Source organism: Topomyia yanbarensis, chromosome 2, assembly GCF_030247195.1.
Source record: "Topomyia yanbarensis strain Yona2022 chromosome 2, ASM3024719v1, whole genome shotgun sequence".
Taxonomy (NCBI): domain Eukaryota; kingdom Metazoa; phylum Arthropoda; class Insecta; order Diptera; family Culicidae; genus Topomyia; species Topomyia yanbarensis.
Genome location: NC_080671.1, coordinates 198,502,495 through 198,520,061, shown reverse-complemented (window position 1 = coordinate 198,520,061; position 17,567 = coordinate 198,502,495). Strand labels below are relative to the sequence as shown.

The 17,567-nt window shown below is 37.2% G+C and overlaps 1 protein-coding gene across 8 annotated transcripts in view; it reads left to right on the top strand.

Moving 5' to 3' along the window:
- LOC131682614 (probable serine/threonine-protein kinase nek3) overlaps positions 1 to 17,567 on the top strand; it is a 293,923-nt gene that overhangs the window by 256,480 nt on the left and 19,876 nt on the right. For all 8 annotated transcript variants that reach the window (XM_058964235.1, XM_058964238.1, XM_058964243.1 and 5 more), the window contains one exon: positions 1,211 to 1,318. In XM_058964235.1, the coding sequence (XP_058820218.1) occupies positions 1,211 to 1,318 (108 nt within the window). The remainder of the gene's footprint in view (positions 1 to 1,210; positions 1,319 to 17,567) is intronic.

Genomic DNA, 17,567 nt, shown 5'->3' with positions numbered 1-17,567 from the left:
TAAAGGGATCCATTTTTGCCTTGCCTTTCTAAATCGTAAAACAAAATTACTTTCAGTTTGAGTACTTTACACCAGATGCTCCCCGGTGAAATTCTCCTTAATCTTTAGAATCGTTGAAATAAGATAAGCAATTGGCATGTCACTCAAAAATTTATTCAAATATTTAACAAATAAACTGACAAAGTTCGAGCACGCTAAGCCTAGCTACTCAGCTGTTTTTAGGTTCACTAAACTGATCTAATCTCAAACGATTGGACTGCACAGTTGACCTTGTACTTCAAGATTAACGAGACTGCAAACAAATCCTGCTTTCGGAGAATTGTTTTCGCTTTCTACTGGTGAATACAGATACCTTTTTATTAGCATTCTCACCTAGTGATTACTTTTTTTGGAGACTTTTATCGACAGAAATTGCAACCCACTGATAAAAGATATCTCGAACGATTTCTGCTTAACCCGTCAAAGTACGCTTATCGCAAGAGCTAAGTTCGAAGCGTGAGTGCATGTATTGCATTGGAGCAGACCAACAGTTGGACCGACTGATAACACGTCCAGCAATGAATATTGAAGGAACAAACTTACTTATTTTCTCGCACAGTCGGAATAGATAAGAAAAAAAACATTTACTGAGGCAGGAGTCCGTTTTCAATGTAGGATAAAGAGCATATTTTGGCCCGGGTGCTGCAATATTTCATGAATTTCGCGTACAATGGAAAGCGGCATTAGCACTTTTGTTTCGTTCCCAAGAATTTAATAACAAAATAGCCTGAGAATGCTTTCGAATCGAACGCATCAATTGTCGCACTATCATAATATTATGAGCTAATGCGTTGAACAAAGGCGGCCGACTCCTCCAACGGCTTCAAATGGGTAGGGCGCTAATAGAAACAAGGCAAAAATAGGCTCATTACCCTATAATGTTATTCTTATGAGCGACAATTCCGAGCTAACAATGCAATCCTTTATTTCCATTCCTGTAACATCCGCTCCAGCCCACCCCGCTTTTACTTCCGCTATATATCACTGCGAGTGCGAGTATTTTTTTATAACTTTTTTGTCTGCTTCTTTGCTTTCCCTTGTTAGTAGGTATCAACATATTCTATCAGCACCTACTTGCGCACACTCTGATAATGCATTCTAAAGAAGGTCACCCTTAGGAGGAGCATTCATATCACCGACTAAACCATCGAATATGCTTTCGTTTTTACAGGAAATTCTGGTACCAAGGAAAAGGAATCCAGGAAGGAGAAGGATCGGAGTGATCGGGACGCCTTCTCGTCATCGTCTGTTTACCTGCAACGTTCACCGGGATCGGATGGTAAGTACCTAAGAACGCATGACATTTTTAGGAAACGTTTGTTTTGAATTTGGCATTTTGAATCATTTTTGAATTTTAACTCTATGAAACTCAAAGAGTGAGCTTTTCTTTAGTGATCATGTAGTTTCATTGTCTACTTAAAACCAAAACCAAAATATTACTGTAATGCTCGATCCTTTTTCAGTAAGAAGCATATTACCAAATTGACAATAGCAGCTTTATTCCATTGAGCCAACATAGAGACGATCGGGTGTTTTTCGATCTCACCACCGAGAGAATTTCTTAAAACCTAATGCCGGAAACTTGAAATTAGAAATATCTAAAATTTGAGAATACGAAATTGGCAAACCGCAAGCTACCCGCATATCGACCACTAACCGCGAAATTTTCAAAATTTGAAATTCTTCTTCGACTTTTAGTTTTGGGAAACCCGACCAAAAGACTTTGAATTTAAAGGACCGCAACTTGACCAAGTATGGGAAAAAGAAACATGAATCTTCGACATGACCCCAAATCTGTCAAAATATATTGTGATTATATTTTTCCTGGTAAGCCAGATCACGACACAAATGATTGAAGTCTGCTTCACTTAGAGCCCGGACACTTCTACTTTCTAGTGGTCTCCTGTGGAATGTCTTACCAGCGATTTGTTTGGATCAATTATCTTTTCTTGATTTGCATCCAGACAAAACTTTCACCACTGAAACACGTGTATTTTCCAAACACAATCAATAAAGTGCCCGGAATCCAAGTGAAGCAAATTTAACGACTACAAGAATTGAAGTCACGGTACTTTATTTTTCACACAATATGTACTGGTAGTAGGGTAAAGAGAGATGCCGCGTCAGGTGAAATGCCGCACTTTCCATATCTCGTATATATGGTCACTTTTATACGGTAATATGATATTGTGAGATGGTCTTTCAAAGAATTTGATTTTTTTGGTAAATCATGTATCGGTTGAATAGCTAGGACCTTTTAGAAGACATTCTGATCATGAGCACGGTTTAGTTTCAGAGGAAAATGTCGTCGTGCGGCATCTCTCCCATACAATTGGGAGAGATGCTGCATCAAAATTGCAGGTGAGAATCAGCATTCGATGGCTATAATGCTATAGCTATAGCTATAATGTATTTTTTTCACCTCAGAATGTCATTAAATGATCATTTGCGTCAGGTATAGGTTCCTAATAAGGTATATCCACAAACTAATAGTATGTTCACACTACAGAGTTAAAACATGTTTCAATAATTGGCAACAAGAAAAACGTCATCAAGATAGCGTTAAAACACGTTTTAACTCGTAGTGTGAACGTAGTATAACGGATCTATATATTTAAACGGGCGATATGTATCTAAGTATTATTTACTTCGGTTTATACTATAAAGTTTCAGGCACTAATTTTCGTGAACGCATTGATTTGTAGTGATGTTAATACTGGGATAAAAACGAAAATTTCAACGAGGCGATGTTTTTTCAAAATGAATCTTTCAAGAACAACCAAGAACTGCTTTTAGAGGGGGGAAACAACCAAAAACTGCTTTTAAGGAACCCATACCAACACATTGATATATATATATATATATATATATATATATATATATATATATATATATATATATATATATATATATATATATATATATATATATATATATATATATATATATATATATATATATATATATATATATATATATATATATATATATATATATATATATATATATATATATATATATATATATATATAGCTCGTACAAACATATGAATAAAAAGTACCATTAATTACGTTACTCCAACTTAACCGTTATGCAAGGTTGCAAACGAAAAATATTTTTAAGATTCTGAATAAAAAAAAGTTTCTAGAAATGATAGTACCCCGTTAAGAAAAATTAAGGTGCTAGCCGATTTATATGTGTAATCAAACTTCATGAAACTCAGCTGAAAACACATAATCACAAAAACATCAAAGAGAGCTAACAAATACTTTTGTTCACCATTTTTCGGTTTGTGACCACGGTGCGGCATCTCACCCGCACATGCGGCATCTCTCCCGCAATGACCTTTTTTAAAAATGTTCATGGAAATTTGATCATTTTTTTGCATGACAAAAACCATTTCACAGTGTTTAAGAAACTTGTCACAATTGATGAAAATGATTTCATCAAATGTTAAATAGTTTACTTTGATGCAGGATCGATTTTTAGAAATGTGCGGCATCTCTCCCCAAATTACCCTACATTGCCAAAAACACTCATTTTGTAATTCTCAAAGCCTCCCTCCAATATTGTGACAAATTTCAAAGTGAACTCAGATGCCAAATATCACATCATTGCAATTTTAGACCTCCACCCACTTCAACAGAAATTTTTATCATTGTGGGAAAATATGAAGGAAGATTACATTAACTTAAAGGAAGATTACATTATCAATTTTAATAACATTTCTGCTATATGTGCAAATCATACATTTTTTGCAGTTTTACTAATGTGAAAAACTCTCAGGATTCAAATGGAACCTTTGTGGCCTTGGTCAGAAGATGAAAAGTTGGGGTTCTAAAGCATTTTGTCATCAATATCAAATTTTATCATTTTTACATGCATCTCTATTATTCTTCATTTTTTTATCAAATGTACCTTGTTGAACGTGGGAGATCCTAAAAAAACAAAATGAAAGTAGATTCATTATCGGTAAAATTCAGAAACATTGGTCTTGAAATCACATTTTTCGTTAAATAGCACATATCAACTCCATTTAATAATAAATTAATATTGAATTTAATAGTTTAAGTGTCAAAAACACTCCAAGAGTACATGGTAGAAGTTTCATTTCTATCTCGTTCCATTAAAAAGTTGATAACACCACCGCCCTAGCGACTGAATTCAGAACTAATATGAAACGATCAAATAAGGCGGCAAATGCCATGCAATAACATTGCTAAAGACACTTTAACTCTAAAACGAAAGATAAGAAAATGACGGGTGAATTGTGGGTTACCCCCTTTTGGACGCTAGGTAACCCTCGAACTATGAAAATGCTCGTGAATTGAAAGGTAGTTCATGTAATGATATTATTTTTTCTAGACAACATGGATCAATGAACTACTAATAAAATCGCGTAATTTAACAATAAAAACAATGTTAATTTGGAAATACGGAAGTTTTCCGTAAAAAATGTAAAATGTGGGCTAGCACCTTTTGGACGCCAGCCATTCAAATATCAGAGCATAACGATCTGCAATACCACCTGCAAGCAAGGATGCAAAATGCCTACATTTTCTGCGGCTGTAATTTTTCTGCCTACATTCTCATTTCTCTTTTGACGCTTCTGTCGTTCGCATTGCAGGACGTCCAGCGCTGTACGGCTGTCTGTAAGCAAAGCAATAACATGACAAAGAAATACTGCCCCCAGTACAGCCACCAGACGCAAGCGGTACAGCTTCTCTTTCCTTATTCACACTTTTTTATATTTTTAATCTACTCAATATTTTCAATCACAACCGACGGCAATAAATGCGGTTCGTTTACGCCACGACCGGCACCATCGCTTTCGTGTGCGGGCCTCTCCCTTTAATTACGCAGAGAAAAGTGTACAAAGCGAGAGAACAAACTTTACTACGCCACACTCTCACCGAGCAGTCGTAGTACAGCAGCAAAACAAAAATGTATTCTACTGCTCTACGGTAACATGTACTCGGTTTGGCTACCGTTCTGGCAAGAGCTGTAGTGATGCGTCGCTAGAGCGGGCTGTACGGCTTGTGCAAATGTAAATATACCGAAAAAAATGTAGTTTACCAGTACCTTTGGCATCCCTGCCTGCAAGATACTATTCCATGTTCTGTTTAGCAGACTGCACTCGTTGACAGAATCTTTTGTCCGCGAATACCGAAGCGAAGTTATCGAAAAGAACCAACAACGACAGGCTAAATGTTTATCCTATGACAAAACGTTGAATACAACCTACGGAATCTATTTTGTAAATTTCAATACAGCATACGATTAAATTATAAGGTCTCGAATGAGGAACCAAGTCAATCAATTTCGGCTATAACATAACAGTATACCGCATAAACAAAGTTTTCTGTCAAATTCAAATTTAAATTCTGGTTGGTTCCACCCATCTAGAGTCTCGATTTCAATGACTTCAATTCCTTTTCGACTGAATTTTCGCTGAAACAGAACCTGACTGGTATACCAAAAAATTCAGCACAAATTCAATTAATTACCAAAAGAAATATGTTTCTAGTTGAGCAGGAATCATTATGCTGATGAAATGTAAATTCCATTATCGAAATAGTTCGCTCTAAATTTGATTAAAACCTATCAAAAACCGGAAAAAGTTTCACTTGAAATTCAGATCGTCATTGAATGAGCAATTCATTGTCTTAGAGTGCATGTAAATTGACGGAAGGAAAACCAGAATATTTACGATATAGAATAATTGTTCATCAATCTTCATGAATCAAAAAAAATCAATCATTTTTAAATCAAAAGGACACTTTCGAAAACCAAAGTCCAGCCACCCAAAAAACCAATAACACCGCAACAGTCGGCAAAGTCATTTCATCACTCCTATACTGCTCGAGAGATTCCTTTTATTCTTCTCGTCACTATAATAATCCTGTACAACTGGAGCACCATCAGCATACTGGTGTGAGGCACCAATGTTCAGCAACGGGTGAAAAACTTTGCTCTCTATGTATCCAGTAACACCGAACTGTACTTTACTATGTATTCATCGAAAGCTTTTACACATGTTAGGGTATATAGACAAGGTGCGTGGGTGAGGTAGCACTTGAGGTAGCTCCGCCAACTAGAGCTGCTGTTAGTAGCAAGGTCCTGTGGAGTGCGCTTCCATCCCATATCGCGCCTCAAACTGTATTTACCGTCTGGAAGCTAGCAGACCGACCGACCTGCCGGCCGGCAAACTGGCATTGAACTGTTATGCAGTACATAGACGGGTTTATAGCGTATACTATGTAGTTATAGATACCTACTATGCTCTTGTTCGTTCTCTTCAACTTGGTTTTGACGCAGTGTATAAATAGATATATCGAACAGGATTCTATGCTCTGCAATGCAATAACCCACGTGACCAGCTCTGAATGGCTTTTCCTCTGCGAGATCGGTCTCAGTATGGATTCCAACACAAATTTAATCTGAAAAATTGCTTGGGGACTGTTGCATTTAAGAATTATATTTCACTTGGAAAAATCATTAACCCTTATTAAGTATATTGATCGTTCTTAGTTTCAAGGGTTCGCAGTATAAGATTTAATTTTGTATTTGTTCTACTATGGTTTTCCGAAACGTTCTGTACGCTTTATCATGGATATAGCATTATTATTTTTCTCTATTACTCAAATGAAAACCTAACTTAACTAATATGCAGAACGCTCTACCCACTGAGCATGGGACAATGAATAAATAACATATTGGGCGATATGTTATGAGTATAAATGTACGTTCTAATCGATAGAAACATCAAAGCAGATATCGCACAAGTGAAACTAGCGATTTATTATATGTGATACAATTTGTTTTATGCGAATTGCTACTAGTTTCGTATATCCTATCTACATCTGCCATTATTGTTCCAGCTATGGCGTCGAAAGATAAAAAATCTGTTAAGGAATTATATACTGTCATGTCAAAAACCCCAATATATCCCAATTGTTAGAATCAGTGAAAAACTAATGATCTTTCGTTGATGTCTTTTTTTTCGTGTCTAAAAGGCGTATAGTAAAATGGTTCAACCTTTTAATGGCCGCTCGCTCATCTGATTCTTTTAATGGTCCTTAGTAGTTGTGCGAAATATGGTAGAGCTCAGTTGTGACTGCGAAACCTCTTTTTTGACGTGACTTCAGAAACGGAACACATCCCGATAATTTTTGACATTTTCGCAATCTTCCACGATGTTGTTCACTGTCAAATTCTTTCCAAAAATATGATATTTTCACAGTCCCTAAAAGGAATCAGTATAGCCTGGTTGAGCTAGTATTTAACCAGAAAAATGAATGAATCGTTTGAAGCCATAGTGTTCAACTGAGGGAGTGGATATGAAATATACAGAGCGAAAATTACAGTTGGTAGGGTCATTAAGAACATGCTCGATATCTTACGGACTAATCTTTTGTCTTCTGCATGTGGGAATCGAGTTTAGACAGGATTACTGCGAATCGCTCAAGTCTACCAGCATGTCCCTTATGTTTCTCATGTATATGTTTCTCATGCATGTTAGGTCTACTTTTTTGCTCGAAATCTTGCGTTTAATTTTCATGGTGTTATGGAAAATTTTTTACGAACATGCTACATTTCAGTAATAATAAGAATAATCATTAAAACTTCATCATTATGACCGAATATTCGAATCTTCCATGCCCTTCTTCCTTGTTTGCAAACAGCCAGCGAGTACATGATCAACTCCTAGATCCAAAATCGCACAGGTTCATTTTTGTGTCCCTGTCAATTTAGTTTAGCTGACCATGTAAATCGCAGAAGCTGCTATTCGCAGTCGGAACACATTTCGCAGCTAACATTGTCCTCATATGTCACATTACATGCAACAAATTGTTTCTTTGCACTGAATTGTACACTGTCTTGAAATCCACAAACATATGATATGACCGCAAGATGTGTTCCCCAAAACTGTTTCACTGTTTATCGCAGAGTAAATATCTGGTTCGGAGTTGATCGTCCTTATCGAAACTTCGTTTCCATAGCTTCTGACGATGGATTCAGTCAACGGCCAACACAGAACACAGGGGAGTAGTTTTAGGCGTTATTGAGAATGTTTCAATAGTCATTACATTCGAATTTAATGATTGTCTTGTTGATAGGGCACATAAAGCCACCTAACATAAATTTCACCACCCATAACTATTGTTGCAAGTTGTCAAATCGACAGCACAATTACCGACTTTTCAGTAATCCAGCCCAGATTACTAATCATATTCGATCACTGTACTGTCATTTTGACAAATCAATTGCAGAATTTTCAGCAAAATGAATCTGTCAAATGGTTGAAATAAAATTGCTTAGCTTTCAGCATTTTGTTTTGTTGAATTTTCATCTCAAAATGTTGGTGTATTGACGTCAGGAAGCGGGCGACAGGCGGTACTCTTCGGACCCGCATGGGATCCTCCAAACAAGACCGTCAGGTCGCATTCCTTTTAAATTTAGATAGTGCCGGCTTAGCGGAGAGGATAAAAACTGTCACATGATAGCACTCTGGTACAGATCGGCTCTACAAAGGCAGTGCAGGAGACTTCTGAGATCGATAAATAGAAAAAAGGAGTATTTATTGTTTTAATAAAAAGGTAGATGAGGGAGGACATATAAGAAAGATCGCGATTTGCCAGGATATCCCGAACTGGAACATTGGATGGTCTGCCTCGAGCCCGGAGGGAATCTATTACCTGTGACCTAGCGTCACAATACCGAGCGCATACCCAGACAACGTGCTTGATATCGTGATAACCCTCGTCACAAGCGAATAAACTACTCTCAGCAAGCCCAAAACGTCGCAAACGTGCATCTAACGTATAGTGGTTGGGCATAAGCCGGGACATTACACGAATGAAATCCCGACCCAAATCCATCCCCCTGAACTAAGGCTTCGTCGATACTTAATAGGGAATAATAGAATGCCGCCACCTTTTAAGTTCCTAATTGTTCCACGAGGTTAGCCAGCTACTCAGTGTCTTCTGACGACAGATACTGAAAAATTCATTGAATCAAAATAGTCTTTCGTAGATGTCACCTTCTAATGCGCCCACTTTTGCTAAAGAGTTGGAAGTTTCATTACCTTAGATGAAGCAATTAGAAGAAACCAAAACAAAGGTTATCTGGTAAGAATTGTTCAGATTTTTCGTGCGTGAAGAAGCGCATTCTTCGCACGAAAAATCTCGATAGAACTGAAGCTGTCCGAAATAATGAAGTAGTGATCTGTGGGCAAAGTGTCGATGATCCCAAGGGTATACTGAATAGCAGCTAATTCTGCAATGTAAATTAAAGCATGTAAATTGAAGCAGGATCATTGAGCTTGAAGCGGTGACATTATCATTGAAGATAGCGAAATCAGTGGACCCATCGCGATTCGATCCATGAATGTAGAACCTTTTGTCACAGTCGATTATAAAACATATTGGGAATTACTTGCGAGCGTATATGATCCGGCATTCCATGAATCTATTCTTTCATAGATGTGTCGAAGAACACAGTTGAACCAGAAATATCAAAGAAACGGATACGGTTGGGGTTATATTAAAAAGGATGCTCTGTGCCATGTAGTCGAAGTACAAGGACACAAATCGAGAATTAAGCTCGACAAGTCCCTCGAAGTTTTCAATCACCAACGGGTTCAAGATATCAGCTCGGATAAGCAATCGATAAGAGAGTCCCAAAAATCGATTTGTCAACGGAAGAACGCCCGCCAGCACTTCGAGGCTCATCGTATGGGTCGAGCGGATGCAATCCAAGGCAATGCGCTAGCAACGATACTGTATTCTCTCCAATTTCATGAAGTGCATGTACGCAGCGGGGCGGAAACAGAAACACCCGTATTTCATCACCGAGAATATCGTAGATTGGTATAACCTGATCAGGTCTCCTGGTCTCCCGGTCTCCCCACCATTTTCCGGTTATTGTCCAGAGAAAATTGATCCTTTGTTGGCACTTCTGCTTCAGATACATAATGTGACATTCCCAGATTCGAACCGAGATATTTAAATGAGAATACCTGATTGATCGTTACACTCATTACTAGAAGCTGAAGTTACGTCCGCTAACGCTTTGTAGAAAAGACCAGCCCAGCTCAGTTTTTTCATAGAGAACTCGACACGCAGCTGAAGAGCCCAAGTACACCAACTACCCGAAGTATATTGGAATGGTCCTTGTAGAGTAGGGGACTTAGACATGAGCCCTGGGGAAGATCCATGTAGCTAAATCGCCATGTTGTTAAATCGCCATGCGAAAAATACATGTGCTTTGAAAAGCACAACAAGTTTAGTTATTTAAACTTGGTGGAAGACCTTGTTAGTGCAGCTTCTTTGACAGAACAATGATAGAAACTAAGTCTAAAGCTCCCTTAATATCCAAGAAAACTAATGCTATCTGCTCTTCTCAAGCACAGGCCATTTGGATTTCTGTAAAGAACAACGAAACACAATCGTTAGTCCCTTTGCCTTTGCGACAGCCAAATTGTGTATCTGACAGTAAGCCATTTGCTTCAACTCAATTGTAGAGGCGAATCAAGATCATTTTCTCGAACAACTTCCCAATATAGGTAAGCATTGCAATTTGCCGGTAAGTGTTGTGGTCGGAGGCTGGTTTTCCTGATTTTGATATGCCGGCGACCTTGCAGTCACTGGGATTGGAATCTACTATACGATTTCACAGTTCCCCAGAATTTGGGCTCTGGATGTAAGCAATCTGATGGCTCATCCGTAACTTAGAAACTATCCTTTTCGTTATGTGGACTAACAAGCCTTTCTCGTCGACTTGTTGAGGGCATTCACATCCGAGAACACAGTCATGCGCTCTAACAAACCACTAATGCCGGATTGTATACTGATAGGAAATCACCAACGGCATGCTAAACTAGTTTTTTTTTTATTTTCTAAGATGATGTCTGACAGCGATACCCCGTGGAAAAGTTAGGCATGAAGTCTTCAATGCTTTTCTTCGATTATGATTTTTTCCTTGGGTTGACTGGCAAAGTATTTTGAATTGAACAATTTTGCTACAATCGTTCGCAACTATGTATGATTCGCATCCATAGCAATTTGTCGACCAATTCAAACGTTCGTCTCTTAGCTTGGAGATAGCGAAAGCAAAGATAAACTCAAGATAGAGTGGTCAAAGGCTTCCCATATACCATCTAAATGCGACCCCTCGATGAACTCGGTTCACCGTCAGAGTGACAGCTCAATACTAAACTGAAGCAAAGCTTTGCGAAAAAGGACACTATTAGGTTTTGCACCAACCGACATAACCCCACAAAATGAGCCGAATGAACTTCATTTGACAATTCTCGGTGGTTTGTTTACATAGAAGTTACGTGAGTTCAAATGTGATAGATGAACACCCGTTGCACTCGAACTCACGCAACTGACGAAGTAAACAAACCACCGAGAATTGTCAAACGTGAACTTCATTCACCATGAGTTCATTCGTGTCGTCATCTTGTAGAATTCAATGTCGATCTTTGCGTCGTATCCATGACTATCAGTTATTATAAAAAACAATATATCTTTCAACAGAAAAATAGTGAGCTTTTCATAGTTCGGTAATTAGTTGATGTACCTAAGTAAAGTTTCTGTTATTAATATTAATATGAATAACTAATAATTAAACTAGTCTACTAACTGACTGATATATTTAAACTCTAATCTCGCAATGAAGTACCAAGCCTTGATATTAGATTTTACAGAAGAATCAAGTGGATGATGAACTCTACGAATTTTCTTATTCTCAGATTCACCTGCTCAGGAAACGAACGAGCTCACATCAATAATTCTGGCCATCAGTGTTCTAGAAATAGGTCGTTTGTAGTAAACATAGCTGAACAACATTTTACTCGTCGATTTAGACAACATGTTTCTTTTATATTAAGTTTGTTTACAACTTTGTTTTGATTCGTAACTATAGCATTTTTACACCTTCGACGCATTCTAAAAATTATCGACGCCTTTTAACGAGAGGCAGCAAATGTTTACTATTATTGAGTTCACCGGTTCACGGTTACTAATCCATATTTTGTTAATGGTTTGCGTGGGACCGAGTAATCTTGAGTTTATCTTTGGCGAAAGTACACTATTCCATCGATTTACGATTACTGAAACATGACTATTTAAAAATTTATATTCAACTTTGTAATCTTAGTAGCAAAGTCATTACTTCTTAAAATCTCCTGAACGGAATCCATGTAACAAAATGTTTTAATTTTATGTACCGCTTCAAAAAATCCAGTTTATAAAACAACGATCAGCAAATTCTTATTGAATTATTAATGATAAACCTTTTTCAAATTCTTATTTTCAGAATGAAATTGATGAATTTAATTATTCATACACACTTTTTCGAATGAAATTAAGCACATATGTGCGCTAGACACACACATGCGTATGTTCGTGAATTACAAAAACCACATGGAGGGCATCACTGATGATCGACCGAACAAAATTTCAAAATTTCGTCTTCACCGTTATATAGCATCAGCAAACCATGTGACTTTGTCGCATGTGGGACCGAGACAGGCATCAATAGATGCGAATGCCCTTGCTTGCCTGGTTGCTTTCTTGCTTGTATACGCTCCAGGACAGTCAGCCGTCGTTGCGCTTCACCTGACATCCACTGGGTGCGCTGCAGTGCAGCTGCTGTCCCGTTTCCCATTTTCATAACTCCTTGCCCCAGCGACTCCGCTATCGGTATGAGAAATGCGTTGGCGTCGGTTGAGACTTTTTTTTCTTCAGTCTCTCTTCATTTCACTTTTTTTCAATCCGGCGATTCGGTTTCCACTTGAACTGCAAATCTGGAACCGCGTGGGGTTTACTCAATTCTATTTATGGATTCTCTATCAGTAGTCATTGAGAGACATAAAGTACAGTTTCACCAGTCATATAAAGTGATTAAGTCGTTTTTGGCAGCAGCGTTCATTTAAGCATAACGTTGTGATTATAAATTTGGACAAGACGAATGCTGGTATGGAGCAACAAATAAAATACTTGCATCTACGGAGGCAAGGCGGGAAATCAATGACCCAGTACTTTTTTATGTGTGTCATCCACAAAATCACTATTAAAATTGTTCGTCTAGAAAGCATCAATATAAACCAGGAATTGTCGATCTTTTTTTGTTTTTTCCTAGAGCGGCTTAAAATATGTAGGGGAATTGTGGGAAAAACCGACACTGTGAGTAAAACCGACACCCACAACTTTTCCTAGAAATCAAATTTTTATTCATTTCATAATGATACATTGTTATTAGTACGTTTATTTAGAGCATTTTAAGAAAAATTGGATTTACGTTAGTGCGCCAAATGTCATAAAAATAAACAAAACATACGACAGCAGCGTTCATAATCGTCTGGATGTTAAATTTCGTTGGTAGATTTTAAGGTTTTAACCGAACAAAAGCTTTTCAAATCACCACATTTTTCAATTCCTATTATTATCGGCCTTTCCTATGATCAACTAGGTGCATTGAAGACGAGTTTGAGAAATTCAATATTTTTAATTGCTTTTATAAAAAAATGTGCACTGTTGGGGAAAAACCGACACCCTATGGTTAGGGTAAAACCGACACGCTGTTAAGATGGTTGTGTATACTTGCGATTCATTTCAAAATATTGGGGATCTTTGTGACACTTCAATTAGCCTATTAGAACACTATAGTATTAGCAGAAATACACAGAAATACTTTTATTGTGTTTATTTCTTGTAAGTCTCATTAAAAATCAAAAATTGGAATTTTTGCTTATCTGATTCTATCAAAGCTTTTGATATTTCTGCAAAAAGCTCATCAAACCTAATTTCTAGTGTTCTCTTGGTTTGTCATAGACGAACTTTATCACAATGAGACAAAGATCTTTTATATACCCCAATAGATCGTTGATGATCAGAGTCCGAAAAATCAAATCTGAAAAAGATAGCTTTACTAAGAAGTGTATGTGTCACTTATAAGTGAATGAATCCAATTAGCAGAACGTAGAACGCTTGCAAATCTTCTCTTACGAAATAAAATGACACTGGAGGTTGCAATGATGTGCGCAAGGATTATTTGGAAATACTCATATCAATAAATAATCCTATAGCATAAAATACTCCTATTTATAGTACTACGTTTTCGAACTTTCTTCCCCTCACTACATGATGAAGCAATAAAAAGCACATATTTGCATCATACATACTCACACTTTATTAATCACGCATATATTTCATTTTTAATAAAGATAAAGATTTTAATAAAGTGGAGAAAAATAAATTAAAGGGGATGTAGATCTTACCCCTAAGGGGTGTCGGTTTTACCCGCAGTGCCTACAGAAAGTCACTTTGTTTTCCAAGTTTTACAACCAATAATTTTTAACGAAATTAATCTTTTGATGCGCTGAAAAAACTAAGTCTTGTTAGGAATTTTCTGAAGAAGAATTCTGCATAAAAATTATAATTTTATTGATTTTGTGGCAACTTAGAAAAAGTGTTAAGCTTAAGGTGTCGGTTTTAACCATCCCCTAACAAAACTAATAATTTTGACTTTTTCAGACGTTCTTTCTTACTATCGTAGCTAGTTCGTGAACGCTTTATTTATTCGGCTAAATAACTACATTACTAAATATTGAATATTTTGATTATATTTTATTCCTTTGTATAGTTGCATTAATAAAAAATGAAATAAATTTCTTTTGTATAACTTTACGCTTGGCTACACCACTGGGTTAGGCTAACCCGGTTTGACGAAGACTGATCGTCGCTGTTGTGATATCTTAAGACAAGCACCATTTTGGGGTAAACTGAGTTAGATATGCTACGTTACTTGCCTGAAAGATCTCTTCAGAGTGGCGTTTTCGGAATTTCGATATTTTCCTTGATTACTGAGATATAACAAAATAAGAATAAGGGGTAATAAGAAATTTTGATTTTCTTGGTTCAAATCATCGTATCCTAGGATTGACTCGAATTATATCAAAATTTTGAATATTTTTTCCATGTAAAATGTCTGACGAATATAATAGCAAAATAAAAATATTGGTGTTGTTAGAAAAATTCAGTTTTAGTTTGAACCTGAAATATTGCTACTTTTGTTTACATTTTTAGCAAAAAGTCTCAATATAGTCAACCGACCCTCGCAATAATCAAGAAATTAATACAGAATAAACTCACTTGTGTTCTCTGATTCTTTTCCTATTTAAAGTTTCAAGATATATAATCTCAAACTTTGAAACTAGTTTTTATCGAAATGTGCTAAATGGCGCTTGTCATAAGATAGCACAACGGGTGCGTGACGTAAGGTATAAGTGCGTTAGGAATGAGTACGGTAGGCATAATAAACGTTAGGCATAATATACGCTAGGCATAATGGACGATTGGCATAATGTACGTTAGGCATAATGGACATAGGCGTAATTCACGAAAATAAAAAAAAGAAATCGCAAGGTTTTCTTTATTGTAAAAATTTCAATTTTACGCTCGTTTTCTCTTTACTTTGCTGTATACAATTACACACCTTCGTATAACTTTAACGGGAGCCTGAAAAATGAAAATAAACACCATGCAAAATACTTATTCACAAGTGTAGATTTTTTTCCATCTTTTCGTGGATGAGATTTTTTTTTTATTTTTATTTAACTGTTATGTGTCCCGCGGTACCCGGGTATCTTTTCAGGTTTCAATAAATGAAATACCAATGTTTTATCCATAGCTGGAAATTGAAACTTTGTGACATCTTAGAACTTCACTAAGTCAAGCTTTTGGGTTAATAATATTGTTGATATAGTAAAGAGGTGTGAGGAGGGGTTTCTGAATTTTTTTACTACGTAACAGGCCGACGAGGGTACCCACAAAACTGAAATGCCAATAACTAAGGCAATTTGTAAACCGATGCTTAAGGGTGTTTTGAATTCATCCACTTTTAAACCTGATAAAAATGAATCGGGTTACATCATTCGGTTCCCGGGAATCCGGATTTCCGTAAGCATTATTACTACAACGACGGTTTAAAACCTTCGCTGACTGATGTAACACGAGCCGTATGTATGTAAATCCAAAGAAGTGCTCAGTGATATCGTTCTCCCGAAAAAAAGACCCGGTTTGTTTTAACTACTGGATACTGAAATTGAACGCGTTAGTCAGGTGAAGGATCTAGGAGTGATACTAGACTCGCAAATTACGTTTAAACAGCACGTCTCCTATGCAGTTAGCAAAGCATCTCGAATGCTGGGATGCACCTTCAGGATAGCGAAAAATTTTACAGACATTTACTGTCTCAAAGCGCTGTACTGCTCTTTGTCGCGGTCAATCTTGGAGTACTGCTGCGAAGTTTGGAGCCCAAACTATAACAACGGTGTTGAGAGAATTGAGTCCGTGCAGCGACGCTTATTATGTTTTGCGCTTCGTAGGTTGCCGTGGAGAGATCCAGTCCGTCTGCCACATTACGAAAGCCGGTGCCAGCTGATTAGTTTGGAGCCCCTGCTTGTTCAAAGGAATACAGCAAGGGCTTTGTTCGTTGCTGATGCTTTGTGAGGTCATCTGGATTGCCCAGCCATCTTGGAGCAAATTAACATAAATGTCGCACATCGAACAATGCGTAACAACCTCATGCTCCGATTGCCATTTCGACGCACTAATTATAGCATGCATGGGGCCATTACTGGCCTTCAAAGGATCTTCAACCGAGTCGCATCAGCTTTCGACTTTAATTTGTCTCGCCCAACTCTACGCCTACGATTTTACAGAACCTTCAACGGACCCGCTAACCCCGCTTCAACGGACCCGCTGCTCATTCCTGCATAGTTGTTTTTTCCACTGTATTGTTATCATTTTTACCAAAATTTTTAACGATTTGACTATTAACAATAAGTTTAGCATTAAGACATGCATGAGGCCTTGAATTGCCTGTTGGTGTATAAATGACAAATACAAATACAGTGCTGGGATACTATTTGTGAATTTCTGTAATACTGGCATGAGTATCAAAATTCTTGGAATTGCTTCAGCAGGCTGTATCTCGTGGTTTTGGAACCATTTGGTGATTTGACCCCGGAACGGACATTCCGGAGCAGGTTCCCGCGAGGATGTGAGTAGCTATTCCGAAGTCAAAGATTAGATAGTTTTCGTAGTTTTTTCTGTGATAACCTAACCAATAGTGCAATGAACTGTATAATATGGGAGATAATCAATTTAGAAGCAGCAAATGCTGCTGTTAATATAAAGCATTTTCTTTTTGGGCAATGTATGTATGTCAGAACTAATCTAAATTATAACGCGTTATTCATACCGCAATACATTCAGAATAATATAGACTGCATTATTTAGTTTGTGCAGCTCCGTGCCAGTAACCGGGACCAATTAGAAAAATCGTCAATAGTGGAGGGTCCCACAATGTCAACTAAATTATTTGAATAATTATAATATATAATGTTTACGTCCAAAGGAGCGTATAATTTGAATTAGATGAAAAGTCGACATATTTCAATTTTAACGTAAGGATCAGGGATGATAACTAAATATCAACCCAAGCAGCCACACCGA